We start from the raw sequence: 14756 nt of genomic DNA, 5'->3' as shown, positions 1-14756 counted from the left end.
TTACGTTTCTTTGTGATTTTTTCCGCCTCAATAGATAAGGACTAAGTTTTTAATCCTGCGCAATGCGCAGTCCCCTTAAAACTCAAGCAATTTACTTAGCCGTATGCAAAATCATTATAAAAGAGGAGGAAAGAGTTTAAAGCAATGGTAAATCTGTCGCTTAAACATCAAGCACGCTCACTTAGGCAGGGGCTGTAAACTTCTGGCCCCAAAAAATATAACTTATTTAAATTACAACATTTTGAGTGTGTCCAAATACTTGTTCACAAAATCTGGATTATTTCCAATTACAGGAGTTATTTTCATATCATTTTTTGACATCTCATCAAAGATGAAGAAGAATATGGAAGTCTGGGCATTTACGGGGCTGACGACCGTCATAGGTTGGTTTAAGTGATCACTTTACACACGTGTAACATTCACCAATTCTACCCATTATTGACAACCACACTACTCAAATTCTTGGATGTTCTGTATATATGAACCAATTTAGAAACCTTGTTGTTGAATCACTCGAACTTCACTAGAGACATCTAGAGACATCTCACCAATAGATGTCTCTAGTGAAGTTCTAGTGATTCAACAACAAGGTTTCTAAATTGGTTAATATATACAGAACTTCCAAGAATTTGAGTAGTGTGGTTGTCAATAATGGGTAGAATTGGTGAATGTTACACGTGTGTAAAGTGATCACTTAAACCAACCTATGACGGTCGTCAGCCCCGTAAATGCCCAGACTTCCGTATTCTTCTTCATCTTTGATGAGATGTCAAAAAAAAACAAAAAACTTATTTAAATAGTTATGTATTTATTTGTTGCCTTAGAAAATTCTCATTGTCTATTATGTACAAGGATTTATAGCATATTTAGTTAATTTGTCTTGAAAATGATCATGGATGTGTATATTTCATAGTAAATAATAATAAAATGAATAAGGTTGATCCCTAAAAACAATAAAAAACATACAACAATAAAATAGAAACAATGGATTCAATATCTTATATCAATTAAGATCTGTCACATAGCTCATTTATTTGTCATTCTCGTCTTAATCACTATATCCGATAGATCTTTATGTTCTATGGCCTCACCAATTTTTGTCAACTGAATACCTTCTTTTGCACACTAATAACTTTTATTCAAATATAAAACACTATTAGAAATATGTAACTATCTTACTAACAGACTAAACATGATGCCGCTTCTCCGCAGGGGTAGGCAGACAGAATATATGAATCATGCATCTCCTCATTGTATTTACCCGCCTAAATATTATAATTGAAAGACTTGTAAGATTTCCTTGATTTGCTTCTGCTTTTATTACCAATCATATTTGCCTCATAATTTGTTTTACTGTTCTTTCTTCACTCATTCGATTCAGATGCCCAAACCATCTCATCACACATTTCTAAATTTTATCGATAATGCTTATCTCAGCTACGTATTATTTCTTTATCACCATTCAAATTTCTATCATGCAGCGTTTTGCCGCTCATTAATTTAAGAGAGCGCATTTCGACTGCATTCAGGCTACTTTCAACTTTCTTTTGCCATGTTTCACTTTCATACATTAGGGTTGGTAGTAGTAAATACCATTGTGACTGCCAGTTTAGTTTTCGCTGAAAGGGTTTTATTTTCTATACATTACTAAATTTAGTGCACCATTCACTCTGTTTGCAGCATTCACTCTCCTTTCTGTATCATGATTAATCTTTCCATCCCTAGAAAACGTACTTTTCAAATACACAAGATCATCTACCTAAAATTCCCCATTTACTACTTTTAGCGCACTGTCATGGTCTTTGCGCGCGATGTTTACTCAAGTTTTCAGACAAGATTTTCAAAATCATGAGTATGCACCATACCTTAGAAAATATTTTCAAAACTTTTTTTACAAAACACAATATTACGTCCAATTGGTTTTGTATAACGTCCAATTTGATTTGAAAAGCTGTCCAATTTGGTTTGTAAATCATCCAATTTGAAGTAAAAACGTGTATTATATTTACTGATTCAAACATGGGAGGTTTGAAACCCCTGCACAATCCCATAGGGCGGAACACAGACGGTTTGAGAATTAAATCATGGGATACATAAAAAAAAACACATTGCATAATGGAACCCCCACAGGTCGCGTGGTGCAAGCCACGCGCCGGTACTATGGCTAGTTTAGTCTGCAAACAGGTTTCCTAAAAGGTTATTATTTAGTCAAATTAGGGGTGAGCTTTTTTCCAGTGGGTCTGAGGGGGTTGAAATATGTTTTAACTATCCGTTAGAAATATCTCTCTCCAAGTACAAGAGCCTAGTCTCTGTTTTGGAGAGGAACAACGTAACTAGTTTTAAGTTAAACGTAAAATTGTCTAGCAAATAAATCAAAATAGAGTATATTTTGTTTCTACATATCGCTCACTCCTTTCAACAACGTCATAAATAAAATAAAACTTGATTTTTCAGGAGATCGTTTTTAAAGTTTAGGAATATAATCAAATGTTGTACAAATGAATATCAAGCCACTTTTTAAACTTTTTACTGTGCAACAGATCTTTTTAGGAAAAACCTGAAGGTTTTTTCTACATTTGAAAAATATTGAGTATATTTAAAAAAATAATTAAAAAATATATTTTCTTCGAAATGTAAAAACAACACTTTCTGCCCTGTAGCGGGTAAATTTTATGTTTAAAATATGCCGCTTTCGCTGGGATATAGTATATTTTCTGGGCATTCCGAAAATGTGCACAACTGAAAATTGACAATTTTTGATATATGATGTTGTCGAAAGGAGTATGTGTTAAATAAATTAATAAATAAAATATAAATAAATTAAGATTGAAAATTAGAGGATATGTCACGTTTATTAGACCACCGAAACCAGCATATGACGGTCGTAAGCTCCGTAAATGCCCAGACATCCATATTCTTCATCTATATTGAGATGTCAAAAAATAATATTAAATAACTCCTATAATTGGAGGTAATCCAGGTTTGTGAACAAGTATTTGGACACTCTCAAAATATTATTGATATATTATTTATTTTAACTTAAATGTACAGAAAAATATGTACATTGGCGGGCTTATTGCTAAGGAGAAAATCTGCGGTGCTCTTGACGAATGTACCAAATTCGACAGCCCGAGGCACTTCGGGGGCGTCAATAAGTGCGGTATTCTGTTGACGCCGCCCCGCGAGTTCAGGGCTTAATTGGACCGCGGCTGCAGGCAAAAACGGTCCTTGTGAACCGAGACGACTTTGAATTAATTTTCCGTCTTCAAAGACTATCGAATATCGTTTTAGCGGGAAGTGAATTGAGAGTAATGGTTGCTGCTTTGGTTATTATTATCAAATAGCGATTTATAATTAATTAAAAGCGATATCTTTGTTCGCCATTGCAGTAGAGAAATATAGGGGCGAATGTAACAAGAATTAAGGTATTTATTGTAACTGCAGACAGTTGGTAGAATTCCATATTGAATTGTTGGGTAATATATCCAAAATTAAACACGGTTATTGGATTGAATTCTACTTTTATTTCCATATATATATATAATAAAATGTGACGCTTTTCGTCATATTCAGACATTATCAAACACAGAGAGTGTTTGATAATGTCTTAATAAGACGAAACGCGTGACATATTATCATTTATATGAAAATAAAATGTTTTGGACTAAAAAATAAGTTTTACCACGAAATAAATTTATGGTTTTAAAATGATAAGAGCAATTAAAAGGTAAGGAGTTAAGTAAAAGTATTTTTTCAATTAAAAAACGAAAAAAATCCAATGTACATATTTTTTTTAATTGAGCGTGAAGACACGTGCTACCCTGAGCGCGGCCGAGCGCATTCTGAGTTGTACGGTTGTGATCTAAGCCTTAACGTAAGAGTGTGAAAAATAGGCGTAATTTAAATGGCTCATGAACTGATGTCTGGCTCTCAGCGCTGCCAGACGCTAACTGAATTCTAATTTTGCAAGTAAGTATAAAAGTTGGAAGTCACACTTGTTAAACTAATTAGTAAGTTTAAACCGATGCACAGGTAAGAGTTTCAAATTCAGTTTAATTTACAGTCCACAGTTGAAGTGGGGTGACCACATTTTACAAAGTATAAAACTCACCATCTTTGTTCATCCCCATGGAGAGGCACTTCTTAAGCCTGCAAGCTTGACACTGATTCCTGTGCGCTTTGTCCACCACGCATCTTCCGGTTCCGGCCTGACATCTGAAAACAAAATTATATTTATCCTCAACATTTTTAGTGTGTCGCAATACTTGTTCACAAATCAGGGTTTTTCCATTTAGGTGTTATTTTACATTTTTGACAGCAACATTGATGCAGAAGAATATGGAAGTCTTTGTATTTGCAGGGCTTATTTATGGGGATAAAAAGGTATCTGCCAAATAAAAGCTTTCTAAATACAATCATAGATGGATGTTGTGAATTCAATCATGGAACGTTATGAAATTGATCATATACATATGTATAACATTAAAAATTTGAATAGTGTTATTGTCAATCATGATATAAGACCTCTACTTTCAGATTATTACTGTTAATACGACTAGTTTTGGTGAAAATACAAACATTTTGTATTTTAACCTATTGTTAAAAACATCTATACTTCTCAAAACTAGTCGTGTTTACATTAAAGCCAAATATGCGATAATCGATAACTTTTTTTAAAACCAGGCAACGTTTGAAGTAATCGAATTATTTGCTTTAAATACCGGTTTTTGTATTTTAAAAATAAGTTTTTCTTAACAAATAAATAAATGGTTTTGAAAAAAATCGAGGTGAAGAGTTAAAAATTATAAATATATTTTTGAAATATATTTTCTTTTAAAAAAATTGCGCGCAATGACATTCTAGCGCTGCCGTTCGCTTCTGAAAATACAAACATTTTATATTTTCATCTGTTGATAATAACATTTGTAGTTCTCTTAACTAGTTTTTAGTTAACTGAACTAATATCAATAATTTCTTGAATGTTTTCTGAAGATACTTTGTGTCACATTGTATAAGCTTTATAAAATTAATTAACTTTGTTTTCGCCACTTTTTTTTGCTAATACAATTTAACTTACCTGTTTCAACAAGAACCTCGTCATCATCAGGGTTTTATTTTAATTCAAAAACATTAAAATACTCTCACTAAAAACTTCCACATACTCCGTAAAAATCTTAAATGTTATTTTAAAATAACAATTGAGATTTTTACGGAGTGTCTGGATGTTTTTGGTGAGAGTATTTTAATGTTTTTGAATTAAAATAAACCCTAAAGAGGACGAGGTTTTTTTCGAAACCGGTAGATTAAATAATATCATTTTTAAAAAAATTGAAAACAAAGTTAACTAATTTTATAAAGTTAATATTAAAAACCTAAAATTGCAGTGTTTAATTTTTATGTTCAAATGGATCTGCACACGTATTTTCTAAATCTACATACACAAGTCTTTTGTATATCTGCTTGTATGTTTACTTATGGGGGTAGAACCTACCCTTATGAAATGCATATTACTTATACAATTCATTTATAGGCAAATCCAATGCCATAAAAATACGCCATGCTGTTGGTAATCTGGGCGCAAGACGAACACTGTAACTAAAACTCACTCAGATGTATAACCTAAATAAATATGACATTTGTAGCACTTGATCCCCGGCAAGGGTGCAGGTGCGAGGATTAAAAAGTCGTCAATCAATAGGGATTTCATATTAGGGGTGGAATGCTAAGGGTGGCATTTTCAAACTTGTCGTTGAACGATGCTTTCGTGAAACATTTATTTAAACTGTGTTTTATAATATTTGATAGAATGAATTGGGGAGGAAAAAACGGTAATAAATTGTTTTTTTTTGTGACAGGCGCTATGGTGTAGTCGGGTAGACGCTCGACTGCGAAAATGGCGTTGCAGGTTCAAAATGAATTCAATAAATATTAATTTTCAGTTGGTGTGATAATTTGTAGAACTCTATTCTAATATATTGATTTGGCATTTAATTTGTAGAACTCCATTTTAATATATGTTTTAATTTTTAAATCAAACACAGATTTTTTCATCTTTAAACATTCGTTTGAAAATACCATAACTAGGCGAAATAATTGTCACAATGTTATTTTTTATGTATTTTTGTTAATAAAATACAACTTAGTAGACTCAAACATCTGTGTTTAATTTAAAAATTAATACATAAACTATATGTTTAAATCAAAAACTGTTTTTTTTGAGTCTGATAAATTGTATTTTATTGTTGAAAAACACATAAAATAAAATTTGTGAAAATTATTTTGCCTTGTTATGTATGGCATTATTAAACGAATGATTTTCGAATGAAGACATTCGTTTGAAAATGCCATAACAAGGCAAAACAGTTGTCACAAATTTTATTTTTTAGTGTTTTTTTTTTAACATAAAAATACAATTTATTTTACTAAAAATCAGCGTTTGATTTTAAAATTTAATATTAAAATATCTTTTATTGCTTTATAATAATAGCCAAGAAATTATTAATATAACGAATAATAAATAATAATAAAAAAGACTGTTTGAACAACTCCAAAAATTTCCAGCAATTCAAGATTCTCATCCAACTTTTATCGACTATCAACAAAATATCATCTATACAATGTTTCCATTATCTCATTTAATTATTCATCAGAAGTGTCTACTTTCGATCAAGTTACTGTATAATTGCAGATGCGACGAAAAAATATTTACACCAGATGATCCCATATCACCCCTACATAAGGGGGATGTAAACAATTAAATAACAAGTGGATTAAATCTGTATTAAGGGATGAACAGGGATATGCGATGCAGATGTCATCCTTCAAATTGTTGCGTTAAATTCTACCATACTTAGGGGTACCTTGGGTATAAACGATTATTATTAAAGGTTTCCATTATGACTGTTTTTTGCGTTGTTGATGGGAATTGTATTTATTATTTACCATGCTTATTATGTACAAGGTTTATAGATCATTAAGTAGATTTTGATTTATTCTAGCTGAAAAAAAATATCTGTTGAGAACGCAGGAAATTTGAGTAGTGTGGTTGTTCATACATGTAAAACGGTGAATGTATACGTGTGTAAAGTGATCACAAAGAAGATGGCCCGATGCCATAACTGCGATGGGTGTAGAATTTTTTTTTATTAGATGGGAGTTGCATTTATTATTTACTTTTCTTATTATGTACAATGTTTAAAGATCATTAAGCAGATTTTTTTATTGTTTATTGATTTAGATTTTGATTTGTAGAACTCCATTTTTATTTATGTATTAATTTTTAAATCAAACACAATTTATTTGAGTTTGTTACTACTAAGTTGTATTTTATAATATTTAATATTGTGACAATTGTTTCGTCTAGTTATGGCATTTTACATTCGTTTGAAAATACCATAACTAGGCGAAAAAATGGTCACAATATTAATTTTTATGTGTTTTCAATAAAAAACAACTTAGTAGACTCAAAAAATCTGCGTTTGATTTAAAAATAAATACATAAAGTAGATTTTTGTTTCTACTAACTAAAAAATATGTTTTAGGATTCTAATGTGGGCCGGGCCTGTCTGAACTTGTCAGCATTTGCTCATTGCTGGGAGGAAACCACGTTGCACTCCTCAGGAGAAGGTGGACTGGTGACTGTCGTCAACAGGCCTTCCGTTCCACTAGAAGAGGGGTCAGCATTTTGTGTCCTAGCTTGGTTTATTGTACCAATGTCCTTCGCTGTTTTTATCATGTATGATACCACCTCCCGTGACAGTTCCCTATGAACTATCACGGATTCTTGATTGTCAGACCATTAAGATAATGTATTTTTGTTCTAACCCTTATCCGCACCCAATGGTGCATAGGGCACTGCATCGTATAAATTCAGTGTTGTCTTAAAGCCAAGGTGATCAGTCCTGCGCTATTTGTACCAGTCCAGAATAATATTAAATAATGTTGCAGAAAAAATTGATAATGTTGTAAACTCCCTAAATAAATCCCTTGCCGCACCCCAATGGTGCATAGGGCACTGCTTCATATAAACGCAGTGTTATCTCGATCGATTACACATGAAGGAAAGGTGATCAGCCCTCCACTTCAGGTACCAGTCCAGTGTAATATTGAATAAATATTAGAGTGAAAAAATCACTTATATTTATTTAACCCCCCCGGGAATCGAACCCGGGACCTCCAGAACGGTAGGCGAGCATGCTGACCATAAATGAAGGGATAAATTCAGATAAAACGTTAGTTAAAAATATACTATATAATTTATATTTGAAGCACTAACTTTGTGATTTTCCATTTTATAATTTAAATGTAATTATGTAATTTTATAGTGATTTTAAAACAAAGTTACATTTGAATTATTTAATAATATACTGTTTCAAAATACGTCACCATTATTATCAATGTTTCCTTTTACAAAAAATCTTGTTCCTTGACCCCCCCCCTCCCTTCCCTATATTTATTAACCTATATATATATATATATATATATACCCCTAAATATATTTTTTGTGCGTCAGTTTTAATTTGTACCTGAAGATGAAATCATTTGTAAGTTTTGGAAACTAGTCGTAAATATAAATAAAACTCATTAAAGTGGTTTATTCAAGTGTTTAATTTTAATAAAATAATCATGTCATTCCACAAAGTTAATGCCGAATCAATTAATAATATCAGTTTATTTCCTTAACTAATCCTACTTCCTTTGCCCTACTAGCTTTCATAATTTAACAAATCATTCAATATATTTAGGAACAATATTTTCAACAGGGATGGAAAGTCTGATAGTATATAATAATAAGTAAGAAGAGTGAATGCTGGTAATATAATGAATGGTGAACTAATATCAGTTATATCAAATAAAAACCTAAAAATCAGCGAAAGCTAAACTGTCAGGACACCACCCAGTCCAATGCATGGAATTGAAGTAAGGAGTTGGCGAAAGAAGGATGAACGTAGACTGAATGCAGTCAAAATAGGATTTCTCAGACTAATGTGCGAAAAAATGATATATGATACATATTCGAAGGCTGAGATACATATTTTAAAGATAATTTTACAACAAAAAAAAACAAAAAAATTATATTTTCGAGTATTTCGGCTCAACACAGACCATACCTAAAGAGCCGTACTACATATAATAATAATAAAAAATGTAAAAAAATGTATCTATGAAATAAACAAATCTACGAAGTTAAGAAAGGTTTGTTGAGGCGACTGTAGTTAGTATTAGAAGCAGTTTAAAACCGAGGAAAACTTGATATCATCAAGTATTAAGAATATTGGATGTGGTCAGGTCAGGAGTCAGAATAATCGGCGGGTATAGGAGATGCATGAATGTGGAAGAGGCGAAGATCGTTTGCGAAGACAGATTGGCGTGGCGTTCGAGATGGTTAGTTAGTTTAATAACAAATGCCTGTACGTTTGTATTGTGATATTTATTTTATTTATTGTTTCGGCATTAACTTTGTGGTAAGACATGTTACAATAATTAAAGAAAACACTTCGTTTTTTACCACTTGAGTTTTATTATAGACTACATGTTTCAGAAGTTAAACTTCCATCATTCAGGTCTGTATAATAACTAAAATATAAAATATAAAATTGTTCTATAAATAAGGGGAGAGGGGAAAGTAAGGGGAAGGGGTTAGTCAAGGAACGGAGTTTGAAAACAAAGGAAAAATTGAAAAATACTTACTACTTACTTTCCCCTCTCCTTATTTATAGAACAATTTTATATTTTATATTTTAGTTATTATACAGACCTGAATGATGGAAGTTTAACTTCTGAAACATGTAGTCTATAATAAAACTCAAGTGGTAAAAAACGAAGTGTTTTCTTTAACTATTGTGATATTTATGTTCAACAATATTTTAAACAGTGAATGCTTTACGTTTCCAGTGGTACTCTAATCCCATCTTCTGGGAATAGTTATCCCTCCACCCTCATCCCTACAAGCGAGCATTTAGCAGTGCATACAACTGTGACTTACCAATCATTTACACAGATTCCAAAACTCTAAAATGGTTACTTATTTATTTTTTTACAAAAATGTTAATAAAATTAGTATATAACCACTCGCCGAGATTTTTACGTCTACCGGTTTCGAGACGTACCGTCTCTTCGTCAAGACAAGTAAGTCTGCACAATCACTAGCACACAGTCCTGACGAAGAGACGGGTACGTATCGAAACCGGCAGACGTAAAAATCTCGGTGAGTGGTTATATACTAATTTTATTAACATTTTTGTAAAAAAATAAATAAGTAAAAATGACTAACCACAAAGTTAATGCTTTAAATATTGATAATATTGAGAATACAGAAAAATTAATTAATTGAAAAAAAGGGTAGTAAAATGATCACAAAAATGTTTCTGATTTTTTCGACATTTCAATATAGGTGAAGAACTGATCCTGAACTGGTTGGTACCTGAAGCGAAGGGCTGATCACCTTTCCTTCGTGTGTTAACGATCAACATAACACTGTGTTTATATAATGCAGTGCCCTATGCACCATTGGGGTGCGGATAGGGGTTTGAATTGAATTGAATTTATTTTTGACATCTCATCAAAGGTGAAAAAGAATATGGAAGTCTGGGCATTTAAGGGGCTGACGACCGTCATAGGCTGGTTAAGTGATCACTTTATTGACGTGTAATATTCACCAATTCTACCCATTATTGACAATCACACTACTCACATTCTTGGAATTCTGTATACATGATCCAATTTCGAAACATTGTACTTGAATCACTTAAAATTTCACTAGAGACATCTACTGATGAGATAAAGAAACTTTTTTATTGAGCAGAAACTCTTTCATTTCTATGTGACGTTCGATTTCTGGATTATAAGCACATACATGAGAAACGCCAGAAAATATCGTTTTCATTTTATTATTTTAGCTAATATTTTCACCAGATAATTTACTTGTAACATTTTAAGTGTGTCCAAATACTTATTCACAAATCTGGATTATCTCCATCATAGGAGTCATTTTTCATATTATTTGGAGGGAAATAATATGGAAAATAACTCCTACATATATATGGAGGTAATCCAGATTTGTGCATAAGTATTTGGACGCACTAAAAATGTCGCAAATAAATTATCTAGTGAAAATATCAGCTAAAATAATAAAATTGTTTTTCTCAGATACTTTGTGGCACGTTTTAAAAACTTTATAAATAAAAAATAAAAAATCAGCACTTTTTTATTATTAGTACACTTTAACTTACCAGTTTCGACAATAACCTTGTCATCATCAGGGTTTATTAAATTCTAAAACATTAAAATACTCAATAATGTATTTTAATGTTTGTAATGTTTTAGAATTTAATAAACCCTGATGATGACAAGTTTCTTGTCGAAACCGGTAGGTTAAAGTTTACTAATAATAAAGAAGTGATTAAAACAAATTGTTTAATTTTATAAAGTTAATATATTTTAATTATTTGTATTTTTAAAGTCGATGCTGTTACTTAATTTTTGTTTTGAGAATGTCAGGAATTTAGGACCACATGTCACACGATACAGAGTAATCCCGCTATCAATAAACCCTCCTCCTCACCCCAACTACCCTCCAACCCTGTACGACCCACCCTTGTTGAAATAATTCAATTCGTTTTTCGTTTATCCCACCATAATACCATCGTCTCTTGACAAAAGTGGTCCCGCGAACCGGTCATTTCAAGAAGCTTTACTCATTATTGTCATGGTAGGTACTATCCGCCTTATGGGGCATAGGGCACTCCGTATACGGAATAATTATAATTATTATTAGCCCCGTGAATGCCCAGACTTCCATATTCTATTTGATGAGATGTCGAAAAATAATATGAAAATAACTCCTGTAATTGGACATAATCCAGATTTTGTGAACAAGTATTTGGACACACTCAAAATGTTGCAAATAAATATCTATTAGCTAAAATAATAAAATGAAAAGGATATATTCTGGCGGTTCCAAAACACTATACTTTACTGTCATTTATTTATTTTAAATATGCTACTTATGCCTATTTATTATATCTGTTTATTGTTTTTATATTTTGCCATGTTGCCGTTAGTTTATTTTTTAAAAAAAATAATGTTATTATTTGTGTTCCAGTCTTGTTAACCTTAATCCCATGTCCGAAAATGAGAAACAGAAATTTTCGTCAATTATAATCGGCAATTTTTAGTAGCGCATGTTTTCGGAATGCCCAGAAAATTTAGTATATCACAGCAAAAGAGGCATATTTTTAACTTAATATTTACCCGCTACAGGGCAGAAAGTGTTGTTTTTGCATTTTAAAGAAAATGTTTTGTTTAATTATTTTTTTTAAATATACTTAGTATTTTTCAAATGGAGAAAAAACCTTCAGGTTTTGCCTAAAAAGATCTGTTGCACAGTACAAAGTTCAATAAGTGGCTTGATATTTATTTTTAATACATTGTATTAAATAATTATAGGTACTTTAAAAACGTTCTCCTGAAAAATCAAATTTTTGATTTATGGTGTTCTTGAAAGGAGTGAGCGATATGACTTATGAATGTAATAAGTTTTGAAAAATAAATAAATAAATAATAATGTTATATAAGTAGTAAAAAGTAATGTCGTCAATTTAAGCCGGAGCAAATCGTGTTTTCGAAAGTTGAAAATAAATCGACAGGTGAAGACAACGAGGAAAAGAAAGATCAGAGGAATTAACCGCTCATTATCCCGAGACATTATAATTCATCGCCAAACGGATCAATATTTGTGCACATGTATCATGCGGCACTCCACCGGATGTTTGACAGTTCTGGCGAATGCTGATCACGCTAGACACAACGTTCCCCGCGTGTGGACCGACGCGCAGGAAGTGTAGTGAGGAGGCACAATGCCTTTGTTCGTCGTCAGAAATGACGCCGCGCGAACGTTGGTTGAACAGCTGCGTCTCCCTAATTAGTATGGGAATCTCTTTCTGGGATCACTGGTCGATTGTGAACGCGGCTTTACTGAGCTTTAGATACGCTTCACACTCGGTTCTTCAAGATTGCCGACACTAGCTGTTTATATATCTTTTTACATCTATATATATATATATATATATATATATATATATATATATATATATATATATATATATATATATATATATATATATAATATATATATATATATATATATGTGTGTATATATATATATATATATATATATATATATATATATATATATATATATATATATCTATTTTATTTATTTATTTGGGTTAACAACAGCAACATATCGTAGTCATACAGGAGCCAAGTGACCAAGTGCATTTTTTTTTACAAAAACGTGATCATTGACTATTTTATATCATATCAGCTTAACATTGCCCTGAAAATATCCCAAAGGATTTTAAACATGGAAGTATAATACATTGACTTGTTTAAAATGACTAACTGCATTGATGATTATTTTATTGCCAAGCAAATGTGACTTAAATGGCCCTCCTGAACATTTTACGCTTTGTTAGTTGGTCACTTTCTCCTGTACGACTACGATACGTACAACAAAACATTAAAAAATATACATTATTAGACAAAGATATACAAGATTAGTACTAAATATTAAGTGTAGATCTAGCAAATGAACACGTATTTAGGAGAGAAAATGTGCAAGTAACTTTAGATTTCCACGCATGACTACTATGTGTGTATCGTTTGTATTTTAGGAATCTGGGTATGTTGGTGACACAGTGGTGAAAACAACAAAGCCGCAATCGTGTGAATACCCACGTTGTCTAGCCAGCCCATTCTAGATTTGTTTTCTTCTTTTTTTTAAGAGAATTAGTTGTGTTTATATTATTTTAAAAAGTAAAGTCGGTCCGAACCCGGAAACTCTGACTCCAGAGTCCGCGACACTAACTACGGGACCACGACCCAACACAAGGTTGTCACAAAACAACATTCTATGTACCTACATTGTAGCCACCGTATGCAGATAGGTACCACGACAAAAAAATATTGTTGCAAAACATCTGAAATACTTATGTATATAAAATCAAAAGAATTTTCTAATTTTTCCGATCTGTACTTTTAATGCGTGTTAATTGAATGAGTGAAAAAAGAACAGTGAAACAAATTTATGACGAATGTGGTTTGTAATACAAGCAGAAGAAGACAATAGAAAACTTGATATGGTCAATTATTTCAAATACCTGAAAGTGGTCAGGTCAGGAGTCGGCGAGTATATATGAGAAGATGTATCAATGCGGAAGAGGTTAAGATTATGTTCTAAGACAGATCTGTGTGACATTCTTTTTTCTCTGCCTACCCCGGCAGCAGGGGCGTGATGGTTAGTAAGTTTAATTTTATTAGAAATAATGAGTAACATGTTTCTATGAATTCACTACAGAAGCTCTAAAGCGTAACAAGAAACAAATAAGGACCCTAACCAGGACCTTGACAGGACAGTGCAGACTGAGGAAACACATGTCACAAAATGGACTACATGACTCCCCAGTCCGCAGATATTGTGTGGAGGATAACGAAACACCAATCCACATTGCCTTTAACTGTGACGCACTCGCTCGCAAACGAAGTCACATCCTTGGAGGTCCACTACTGGACTCCGAGAAGGTAAAGCTCTTACCACCAAGACAGGTTGTGAGCTACATGACTCACGTAGGTCTTAAGAGTGAGTTATGATGCAGAGGAAGGTCATAATAGAGCTAATATAGCAGCAGTGACACAAGGGATGCAAAATCCCTTGACCTCATAATACAAAAAAGGAACAATTAAAAAAAACATGT

At 32.2% G+C, this 14756-nt stretch overlaps 1 protein-coding gene across 12 annotated transcripts in view; it reads right to left on the bottom strand.

Moving 5' to 3' along the window:
* The window catches only part of Hr51 (photoreceptor-specific nuclear hormone receptor 51), an 80701-nt gene that overhangs the window by 43998 nt on the left and 21947 nt on the right, over positions 1 to 14756 (bottom strand). For all 12 annotated transcript variants that reach the window (XM_088273243.1, XM_088273246.1, XM_088273251.1 and 9 more), the window contains exon 5: positions 4112 to 4215. In XM_088273243.1, coding sequence (XP_088129369.1) covers positions 4112 to 4215 — 104 coding nt within the window. The remainder of the gene's footprint in view (positions 1 to 4111; positions 4216 to 14756) is intronic.

Source organism: Brachycentrus maculatus, unplaced genomic scaffold (genome assembly GCF_059751285.1).
Source record: "Brachycentrus maculatus isolate JH-2025_06_01 unplaced genomic scaffold, ASM5975128v1 h1tg000562l, whole genome shotgun sequence".
In the NCBI taxonomy this organism is placed as follows: Eukaryota; Metazoa; Arthropoda; class Insecta; order Trichoptera; family Brachycentridae; genus Brachycentrus; species Brachycentrus maculatus.
Note: the sequence above shows the minus strand (reverse complement) of the source record. Positions and strands in the feature narration are given on the sequence as shown.